Raw genomic sequence first — 11,779 nt, 5'->3', positions numbered from 1 at the left:
GTTCCTGACTCTAGGGGGCGGTGCTCATCTCCGTTTCAAAGCCAAAGAGCCAGTGCTGTCCGAAGATGTCTCCGTGGTCATGTGGCTGGCATGACTAAACGCCGAAGGTGCACGGAACGCTGTTACCTTACAATACAATAGTAGAGTTGGAAGGGACCTTGGAGGTCTTCTAGTCCAACCCCCTGCCTAGGCAGGAAACCCTATACCGTTTCAGGCAAATGGCTATCCAACATCTTCTTAAAGACTTCCAGTGTTGGGGCATTCACAACTTCTGGAGGCAACTTCTGTTCCACTGGTTAATTGTTCTCACTGTCAGGAAATTTCTCCTCAGTTCTAGGTTGCTTCTCTCCTTGATTAGTTTCCACCCATTGCTTCTTGTTCTACCCAAGGTGGTCCAAAGGTGGTCCCTATTTTTCTACTTGCATTTTTATGTGCTGTTAAATGGCAGAAGCTGGAACAAGTAATGGGAGCTCACTCCGTTAACGCAGCACTGGGGATTCGAACCGCCGAAGTGCCGACCTCTCTGATCGACAAGCTCAGCGTCTTAGCCACTGAGCCATCGCGTCAACTGTGTTAGGAAGGGCTTTAAAGCAGTTGAAATATCTAAACTTGACGACTCGAAGATGGATGGACTTCAAATGCTAGATTTCCCCCGTTGGCTGGGGGATCCTGGGAGTTGAAGTCCACCCATCTTCAAAATTGTTGTGGATGACCCATACGGCTTTAAAGGCATCCCTTGAGGCTTTCAAGAAGAGATTGGACTGCCATTTGTCAGAAATGGTGCAGGGTCTCCTGCTTGGGCAGAGGGTTGGACTAGATGACCCATAAGGTCCCTTCCAACCCTGTTAATCTGTCATCTGTAAATATGAAGCCTCCCTCGCGTGTCTCGCATCCTTTGTCCAACAGAGGGCGCCCAGGGACAAACTACCTGTCTCCAAACTCAGGTTAGCTCACCTGCCAAGATTGAAACCTATCCGGAACTGCGAGAAAGTTAACTGGGATCGGAAGCAGAGGCAGAGAGAGAAGGAATTCCCAGCTGCTGTTTTCCTGCTTTTCCAGGGAACGGAAGAAGGCCAAGGGGAGGTCTTCTCTTCTGGACAGGTGACGGAATATTTGCAGGGTAACAAGAAGTAATGAAAAGAGAGAGAGAGACAGAGAGAGACAGAGAGAAAGAAAGAGACAAAAGTTTCAAGCAACTCCCAACGTTCAGTGATCTAATCTAATTTGCAAATTAATTTTGCAAGGGTCCTTTCCCCCCCCCCCCCTTTCCAATCCTCCGGATGGGAAAGAAGCAGAAGGATCAAAATTGGGAGTTAGAGCCCTCGGGGGCTTGAATGGGGTGGAAGTCCGTCCAAGAAGAAGCAGGCATTGAAATGAGAATCCATTGAAGAGTTTAAGGTTTCACAAAGCAAAGATCATAGTTTCTGATGCCGGGGGACTTGGGAAGGCTTCCGGTTCCTTCAAGCAAGGAGCAAAGCAGAAACAGAACTTATTTGGGGTGAGAAGGTGCAAAAACAAACAAACCAAGAAGCCAAAAAATAAATAAATAAATTAGGCAGCTTTGTTTGCATGGGGTTCAAACTCATCATAATAATTAGCATTTTGTTTCAGCTGCCTGGAGTCCTGGTTGAACCCACGCTGGCGAGGGGACCGCCTACGAGAAGGAATCAAAGATATTATCCTAAATCAACTTTTTTTTTAAAAAAAAAAAGTTTTTAAAACTGTTTTCATGTATGCCTGCTCAGTCAAAGATTCCGAATTGGCAGCTGTGATTTTAGAAAGGGGTGGGGTGGGGGGTGGGTGGGAATCTGCAAACTAGCTGAGGAAGGCCAGACAAGGAATGGAATGGAATGGAATAGAATGGAATATATCGGAATAGAATAGAATAGGAATAGGAATAGAATAGAACAGAATAGAATGTAGAAATAGAATACAGAAATAGAATATAGAATATAGACTAGACTATAGTAATAGAATAGAATGGAATGGAATGGAATGGAATGGAATATAGAATAGACTATAGACTATAGGAATAAAATAGAATAGAATAGGAATAGAATAGAATGTAGAAATAGAATATAGGAATAGAATAGAATGTAGAAATAGAATATAGAATATAGGAATGGAATAGAATTAGAACAGAATAGAGTGTAGAAATAGAATACAGAAATAGAATATAGAATATAGGACTATAGTAATAGAATGGAATGGAATGGAATGGAATGGAATATATCGGAATAGAATAGAATAGGAATAGGAATAGAATAGAACAGAATAGAATGTAGAAATAGAATATAGAATATAGGAATGGAATAGAATTAGAATTAGAACAGAATAGAGTGTAGAAATAGAATACAGAAATAGAATATAGAATATAGACTAGACTATAGTAATGGAATGGAATGGAATAGAATATAGAATAGACTATAGACTATAGGAATAAAATAGAATAGAATAGGAATAGGAATAGAATAGAATGTAGAAATAGAATATAGGAATAGAATAGAATGTAGAAATAGAATATAGACTATAGGAATAGAAGAATAGAGTAGAATAGAATAGAATTCTTTATTGGCCAAATGTGGTTGGACACACAAGTAATTTGTCTTTGGTGCATATGCTCTCAGTGTACATAAAAAGACAAGATACATTCATCAAGAATCATAAGGTACAACACTTAAAAATAGTCATCGGGAACAAATAAGCAATCAGGAAACAATCAATATTCATATCCATCGTAAGGATACAAGCAGTGAAGTCACAGTCCTGCAGTCCTAAGTGGGAGGAGATGGGTGATGGGAACGACGAGAAGACTAGTAGTAACAGCAATGCAGCCTCAGTAAATGGTGTGACAGCGGGGAGGGAATTATTTGTTTAGCAGAGTGATGGCACTCGGGGGGGGGGGAACTGTCTTTGTGTCTTAATTGTTTTGGTGTGCAGTGCTCTATAGCGTCGTTTTGGGGGTAGGAGTTGAAACAATTGATGTCCAAGGTTCGAGGGGGTCTGTAAATATTTTCATGGCCCTCTGTTTGACTTGTGCAGCGTACAGATCTTCAACGAAAGGCAGGTTGACTGTAATTGTTTTTTTCCCCCTGCAATTCTGATTCTTCTCTGAAGTCCCTGCCTGTCTTGTTGGGCTGCAGAGCCAAACCAAGACAGTTACAGGGGGGAAGATGAACAGACTCCATCATTCCTCTGTAGAACTATATCAGCAGCTCCTTGAGAAGTTTGAGCTTCCTGAGTTGGGAATAATGGATGGGAACTGAACAAGGAGAGAGATTCAACCTGGAAATAAGGAGAAATGTTCTGACAGTGAGAACAATCCACCGATGGGACAGAAGTTGCCTTCGGAAGTTGTGGGAGCTTCATCCCTGGAGGCTTTCAAGAAGAGACTGGACTGCCGTCTGTCAGAAATGGTGTAGGGTCTCCTGCTTGGGCAGGGAGTTGGACTAGATGACCTCCAAGATCCCTATCGACTCTGTTGATTTTTATTTTGGGAGCTGAAGTCCACAAGTCTTAAAAGTTGCCAAGGTGGGAAGCCTGGAGGAACATCCTGTGATGTTCACGGACTTCAGCGAGAGGACATGTCATCCATTCAATTGGCCTGTGAATAAAATCAGCCTCTTTCTCTCTTTCTCTTTCTCTCTCTCTCTCCCCCTCCCTCCCCCTCTCAATAGAATAGAATATAGAATATAGGAATAGAATAGAATATAGAAATAGAATGTAGAATATAGGAACAGAATAGAATAGAATATAGAATAGAAATAGAATATAGGAATAGAATAGAATATAGAAATAGAATATAGAATATAGGAACAGAATAGAATAGAAATAGAAGAAATAGAATATAGGAATAGAATACAATAGAATATAGAATAGAATAGAAATAGAATATAGGAATAGAATAGAATATAGAAATAGAATATAGAATATAGGAACAGAATAGAATAGAAATAGAAGAAATAGAATATAGGAATAGAATACAATAGAATATAGAATAGAAATAGAATATAGGAATAGAATAGAATATAGAAATAGAATATAGGAACAGAATAGAATAGAATATAGAATAGAAATAGAAGAAATAGAATATAGGAATATAATACAATAGAATATAGAATAGAATAGAAATAGAATATAGGAATAGAATAGAATAGAATATAGAAATAGAATATAGAATATAGGAACAGAATAGAATAGAAATAGAAGAAATAGAATATAGGAATAGAATACAATAGAATATAGAATAGAATAGAAATAGAATATAGGAATAGAATAGAATATAGAAATAGAATATAGGAACAGAATAGAATAGAATATAGAATAGAAATAGAAGAAATAGAATATAGGAATAGATTAGAATAGAATAGAATATAGAATATAGGAATAGAATAGAATATAGAAATAGAATATAGAATATAGGAACAGAACAGAATAGAATATAGAATAGAAATAGAAGAAATAGAATATAGGAATAGAATAGAGTCCCTTTTGGGAGAGGGGGCGGTATAAAAGTTTGAATTAAAGTAAAGTAGAATAGAATAGTATATAGAATATAGAATATAGGAATAGAATAGAATATAGAAATAGAATATAGAATATAGGAACAGAATAGAATAGAATATAGACTAGCAATAGAATATAGGAATAGAATAGAATAGAAATAGAAATAGAATATAGGAATAGAATAGAATATAGAAATAGAATGTAGAATATAGGAACAGAATAGAATAGAATATAGAATAGAAATAGAAGAAATAGAATATAGGAATAGAAATAGAATATAGGAATAGAATAGAATATAGGAATAGAATAGAATAGAATAGAATGTATGAATAGAACAGAACAGGACAGGACAGAATAGAATAGAATGTAGAAATAGAATATAGAATATAGGAACAGAATAGAATATAATAGAATATAGAATACAGGAATAGAATAGAATATAGACTATTTAACACAATATTTCTTTATCTTGGCAACTTTGAAGATGGTTGGACTGGACTTCAACTCCCAGAATGAACATCGATTCCCAGAATTCCTTGGCTGAGGAATTCTGGGAATTGAAGTCCACCCGTCTCAAAAGTCATCAAGGCAATTGATTCTACTTCAATTCATCCATTTAAGGAATTCTGAAATCAACCTCATTGGCTGTAGTTAGAGTCAATCACGAAGGAACAAACCTAAGCCGGGTTCAGACGATCCGGTAAACCCTCACCCGGGTTAACGCAAACCAGGTTTCGGGGGTCTGGAAGAGAAATGGCGGTGCAAAATTCAGACTGAAAAGTTTTGTGGGGCCGATCCCCAATCCCCAACCCAAATTCTGCATTTGGTAACTCCGATGCGCCTAAGACGATGGGTTCGGTCTTCGGTCCTGAGTTCTAAAGATGCATTTTTGGGGTGGCGGGGTGTGAAAAAAAATTCACATCATGCAAAGAAGACAAGGAATTTCGACTAAATCCTGACAAAGGATTCCTTGTCCCATCTTTCCTTTCTTGTTTAGGATGTCCGAGGGTCCGCTCACCTTACCGGTCCTCATCCGGACCATCCGGAGTGCCCGGACGCAGGCCGAAGAACGCGAATTGGTGCAACGGGAAAGCGCGAAAATAAGGAGCGCTTTTCGAGGCGATGAATCGGGGAACCGCGCCTCCAATTTGGCGAAACTACTGTACATCTATATGTTGGGCTATCCTGCCCACTTCGGACAGGTATGTAACAGCTAGTCCTCGACTTACCACGGTCCGTTTAACGACCGTTCAAAGCGACGACAGCCCCGGGGAAAGGGACTTACGACCGTTGTTCGCCCATACAACCGTTGCCACATCCCCATGGCTGCGGGATGCAGAATTCCGATGCTGGGCGACGGGTTCACGTTTATAACGGGTTTCAGTGTCCTGGGATCACGGGATTCTCCCTTTTACGACCTCCTGACAAGCAGGGGAAGGCAGATTCATTTAACGGCCGTGTGGTTAACTTAAACTGCTGGGATTTGCTTAACAACCGTGGCAAGAAAGGTGGCAAAATGGGGCCAAAATTCCGCTTAACCAACGGCCACGTGATCCAAAGCTACGACGGCACTGAGAACAGTACCTGATGGCCGTTTTTCACACTTAACGACCATTGCAGCAGCCCCGTGGCCCCCGGGATCCAAATTCAGATGCTTGGCAACTGACTCGCATTTACAACGGTTGCAGCGTCCCGGGTGGGGTCACGCGTTCCCCTTTTGCGACCTTCGGACCAACCGTGTCAACGGGGAAGCCAGAGTCGTGTAACACCCGTGTGACTAACTTAACAACGGCAACAATTCGCTTAACGACAAGCAGGCGGCAAGAACGGTGGTAAAACGGAGCCGAACTCGCTTAACAACCGTCTCACTTAGCGATGGAGTTGAGGACTACCGGTGATTTTGTAAGAATTCAATGAAGTATTTATAAATAATATTACGTGCCTGCAAATTGGGGAAGAGCCAAAAAATAACTTTTGCTTTCGGATGCGTGAAGCGTAAAAAATATCGCCCTTCCTCGGTGGCCATTTTGGAAGCCGCCATTTTGATTTCCCAGCATGCCCCCAGCTGAACGCCGCTGCAGAGCATGGTGGGGAAAAAAAGCAGTCAGTCCTCTTCTTCCTGTCGCCCCACCCAGATGGAGTGCTTGAAACTCATCGCCTCTGCCCGACTCCACGAGAAGCGGATTGGCTACCTCGGGGCTGCCCTCCTATTGGACGAGAAGCAGGACACTCACCTTCTCCTGACCAATAGCATCAAGAAGTGAGGGGGGCGTGTCCGTGTCCGTGTGTGTCCGTGTCCGTGTCCGTGTGTGTGTGTGTGTGTGTCCCTTTCCCCTAATGGACTTGAGATCAGATCTAAGATCTCAAAATCGATCCACGTAGTGGATTAACAATGGGTGGGCTATCGAAAGAGAGTGGATTTCTACAGGAGATCTGCAAGATCCGAAGGCGATTTGGGTGATCAGCAGCACCCTGCAATCCCGCTAAGCCGCCATGTAGATACATACATACATACATACATACATACATACATACATACATGTATTATGTCACAACCCCTGGTATGCCCAAATATGGGAGGGAGCACACTTCTTCCCGTTTCTGTCTTTCGGCTCACTCCAGGAGACCATCCAGGCAGAAAACCATATTTTTTTTTATGTTGCCTTTGTTACATTTGTGTTGCATTTGTGCTGATAAATAAATAAAGGGAGACTAGTATAGATCTATTTCAAGCTATTCAAGGGGGCGCCGACCCAGCCATCGCGGCTGGGCAGCCTTGTGGGTTGGGCCAACCCAGCCGGGAGGGCGGGGCTTCTAATGGCGGTTAAAGATTGGTTTAGTGGAACGTGTGAGCAGGGCACCGGGTTGGAGGGGCGTCTGGAGGATGTGGTCAAAAAAGTCAAAATGGCTTGTGCGTGGGGGTGAGAGGGCAACCATCAGACCTTCAGCATGGGGTTCTAAGGGTCCTTGGGTGGGGTTCCATTGTAACTTTCGACGGCCACTCCATGACTGGTTGTATGTTGAGGAGTGCAAGTAGATATAGTTAATGAGAGAGAGAGAGAGAGAAAGAGAGAAAGAGAGAGAGATGATCAATAAATGGATGATAGCTAGATAGCTAGATGATAGATAAATGGATGATAGCTAGATAGCTAGATGATAGATAAATGGATGATAGATGATAGACAGACAGACAGACAGATAGGCAGGCAGGCAGGCAGGCAGGTAGGTAGATAAATATATGATAGCTAGCTAGATGATAGATAGATAGATAGATAGATAGATAGATAGATAGATAGATAGAGATAGAGACAGACAGACAGACAGACAGATAGATAGATAGATGATAGAGATTGATAGATTGATAGATAGATGATAGATAGATGATAGATAGATGATATATATGATATACAGATAGATACATACACAGAGAAAGAGAGGGGGGATGGATGGATAGATAGATAGACAGACAGACAGACAATGACAATTCTAAATTTATTTATGTTTAATCAATGACTATCAACATTAAATAATAAAATGGCAATTTAAAAAAAGAAATACCATCAGGAACATACTAAAATAAATCCAATATAGTTTATTTCAGTGTTTCTCAACCTGGCGTAGCCCCTTTAAGAGGAGGGGACTTCAACTCCCAGAATTCATGCTGGCTGGCTGGGGAATTCTGGGAGTTGAAGTCCCCTCCTCTTAAAGGGGCTACGCCAGGTTGAGAAACACGGGTATGCTGTTATTACAAGAACACCGGGTCCATTTATCTAACTCAAATAAAACCAATATAATAAAACTATACATTAAAATGCGGGTTTTCTAAAAATTATTAGAAAACAAACGGGCAAAATATTAATAAGTCTTAGCATGTGGCATGTGGAAGAACAGATTTCTTATATTATTCTCCAAAGTACCTGAGGGCAGGACAAAAAGCAATGTATGGAAACTAATCCAGGAGAGAAGCAAGTTAGAACTAAGGAGGAATTTCCTAAATGTGAGAACAATTAACCAGTGGAACAACTTGCCACTGGAAGTTGTGAATGCTCCAACACTGGAAGTTTTTAAGAAGAGGTTGGGCAACTATTTGTGGTGTAGGGTTTCCTACAGGGGGGTTGGACTAGAAGACCTCCGAGGTCCCTTCCGACTCAGTTATTCTATTCTAAATATGCCTCTTTTCCCTCCTTCTCTTCTTACCTGCAAGTGACCTGCTGCACAGCAACTCCTGGGTGCAAGGATTGGCACTCAGCACCCTGGGCTCACTCGGCTCGGCGGCCATGCTCCAGGATTTGGCTCAGGAAGTGCAGCAGCTGGCAAAAACTGGCCAGCACACCGTGCGAAGGAAGGTGAGACGCCACGGAGGTACTTTCTGGGTTTCACCGAACAGCTAGTCCTGGAGTTACAACAGCTCATTTAGTGACCTTTCAAAGTTATGACGGCAGCAAATAAAAAAAGTCCAAGATCCGTTTTTCACACTTAACAACCGTTACAGCTTCTAATGCTCGGCACGTGGTTCCTATTTTGGTGACTTTCTGGCAAGCAAAGTCAACAGAAACTCCTGATTCTCTTCACAGCCGTGTTACTAATGTAACAACGGCCGTGATTCATTTAACAACGGTGGCAAGAAAAGTGAGAAAACGGGGCAAACTTAACAAATGTTGCACTTCGCAACATACATTTTGGGCACCATTGTGGTCGTAACTTGAGGACTACCTGTAATTAAAAACAGTTTGGGTGCTCCAGTTTCGTCCGATTGTTCAACCCTAAGATTTCCACGGCTTGATTTTTTTAAAAAAATACTGTGGGGGTCAGATATTCCTAAAACTTCTCTGGGTGTGTGTTCTGTTAAGATGCAGCTTGTTGTGCCTTAAAATGGCTTCTACTGTACTGCTATAGAATGGCAATTTAAGCATGTTTTAGCACTTTTTTTTACAAGCCGCTATCCAAAATCCGTATTTATAGATAGTTCTTGATCTATATCTTTTTGTTTAGAAACCGAAGTTACAACAGCAGTGAAAAAAGTGACTTATGAGTGTTTTTCACACTTAACGACCGTTGCAGCTTCCCCTTGGTCACGTGATTGCAATCCAGGCACTTGGCAATTGACTCATATTTATGATGGTTGCAGTGTCCCGGGGTCATGTGATCCCCTTTTGCGACCTTCTGGCGACCAATGTCCATGGAGAAGCCAGATTCACTTATTAACTTAACAACTGCAGTGGTTCACTTAACAACTGCAGCAAGAATGGTCGTAAAAAGGGGCAAAATTCGCTTAACAATTGTCTTGCTTAGCGATGGAAATTTTGGGCTCAATGTTGGTCATAAGCCGAAGACAATCTGTATTCTCCAATTTGTGGGTAAGTGGGTCCCTCAAACATCCTTGTTATTCCAAGTTGTAGTTGGGACCTCTTCCCATGTACTCAGAGGAGTAGGAGACCACATGGCATCACTCTGGCAAATTTTCTGCACATGTTCAGAGGCCCTGACCCTTTTCTCAAAAGTGTGTGTGTTTGTGTGTGTTCAGCATACCTCTGGAACACCTCGAGCAAATTCAATCAAACTTGGGACACAGACTTGACTTACTCTCTGGAGAAAAATACTGTGGCGGTAACACCCCTAAAATCCCTCGGGGTGTGTGTTCTGTTGAGATACAGCCTGTTGTGCCTTAAAATGGCTTCTACTGTACAGCACAGTGGAGTTGCCATGGTAACAGCTTCACAATATTCCACAAGGCGGCTCCCTCTAGTAAGGGGGACAATCCAAAATTAGAAATTGTGTTTGGTCCGGATATTTCCCCCCTATAAATAAATACCCAGGCAATGCCGGGTTATCGGCTTGTTAATAATAATAATAATAATAATAATAATAATAATAATAATAATAATAATAATAATAATAATAATAATTCCTTTTTATGAACCCTCTGTTTCTAGGCCGTGGTCTGTGCTGTACATATCACCCGGAAAGTACCCTCTCTAGTAGATATGTTCATACCACTAGGAGAGCAACTGTTGAATGAACAAATTCAGAGTGAGTGGGATGGTTTTTGAGTTGGAGGTGGGTGGGCAAAATTAGTGAGGTGCACTATTCCTGTTTGTAGGGAGATCCATTCGTTTACTTGCACCAAGAAAGTGAACGTGCAAACTGATTTCATGGCTAAAATGTGCAACGGAAGGATTGGGAAAACTCTACGAGAAAGATTGAGAAAGAGTTAAGGGAAAAGATTGCAAAATGGTCCAGGGAAAAGATCAAGCAAAGGTTGGAGGAAAAAAAAATCAAGAAAAAGATTGGGAAAAAATTGAGACATAGTTAGAGAAAAATGGAGAGAAGATTAGGGAAAATATCAAGAACAGGTCAGGAGAAAAATTGAATAAAGGTTCGGAAAAAGATCAAGAAAAAGAGAAAAGATCAGGAAAAGGTTAGGGAAAAGATTGAGAAAAAGAGAAAAGATCGAGAAGGTTAAGAAAAAAATCATGAAAAGTTTGAGAAAAGATCGAGAAAAAGAGAAAAGATCAAGAAAAGGTTAGGGAAAAGATTGAGAAAAAGAGAAACGATCAAGAAAAGGTTAGGGAAAAGATTGAGAAAAAGAGAAAAGACAAAAAAATAGGAAAAAGATAAAGAAAATGTTAGGGAAAAGATCAAGAAAAAGAAAAGATCAGGAAAATGTTAGGGAAAAGATCGAGAAAAAGAGAAAAGTTCAGGAAAAGGTTAGGGAAAAGATCAAGAAAAAGAGAAAAGATCAAGAAAGGGTTAGGGAAAAGATCGAGAAAAAGAGAAAAGTTCAGGAAAAGGTTAGGGAAAAGATCGAGAAAAAGAGAAAAGTTCAGGAAAAGGTTAGGGAAAAGATCGAGAAAAAGAGAAAAGTTCAGGAAAAGGTTAGGGAAAAGATCGAGAAAAGAGAAAAGTTCAGGAAAAGGTTAGGGAAAAGATCGAGAAAAAGAGAAAAGTTCAGGAAAAGGTTAGGGAAAAGATCGAGAAAAAGAGAAAAGTTCAGGAAAGGGAAAAGATCGAGAAAAAGAGAAAAGTTCAGGAAAAAGTTAGGGAAAAGATCGAGAAAAAGAGAAAAGTTCAGGAAAAGGTTAGGGAAAAGATCGAGAAAAAGAGAAAAGTTCAGGAAAAGGTTAGGTAAAAGATCGAGAAAAAGAGAAAAGTTCAGGAAAAGGTTAGGGAAAAGATCGAGAAAAAGAGAAAAGTTCAGGAAAAGGTTAGGGAAAAGATCGAGAAAAAGAGAAAAGTTCAGGAAAAGGTTAGGGAAAAGATCGAGAAAAGAGAA

The 11,779-nt window shown here is 40.7% G+C and overlaps 1 protein-coding gene across 1 annotated transcript in view; it reads left to right on the top strand.

The window, feature by feature from the left end:
* The first annotated feature begins 908 nt into the window (after nucleotides 1-908).
* The window catches only part of LOC309400627 (AP-1 complex subunit gamma-like 2), a 35,215-nt gene continuing 24,344 nt past the window's right edge, over nucleotides 909-11,779 (top strand). Inside the window, exons 1-5 of the mRNA XM_081969187.1 lie at nucleotides 909-1,101; nucleotides 5,504-5,708; nucleotides 6,642-6,766; nucleotides 8,711-8,852; nucleotides 10,440-10,536. Coding sequence (XP_081825313.1) covers nucleotides 5,505-5,708; nucleotides 6,642-6,766; nucleotides 8,711-8,852; nucleotides 10,440-10,536 — 568 coding nt within the window. The 5' untranslated portion in view covers nucleotides 909-1,101; nucleotide 5,504. The remainder of the gene's footprint in view (nucleotides 1,102-5,503; nucleotides 5,709-6,641; nucleotides 6,767-8,710; nucleotides 8,853-10,439; nucleotides 10,537-11,779) is intronic.

The sequence above is a fragment of the Natrix helvetica genome, assembly GCF_964273705.1.
Source record: "Natrix helvetica genome assembly, chromosome: W".
NCBI lineage: Eukaryota > Metazoa > Chordata > Lepidosauria > Squamata > Natricidae > Natrix > Natrix helvetica.
This window is presented reverse-complemented; position numbering and strand designations above follow the sequence as displayed.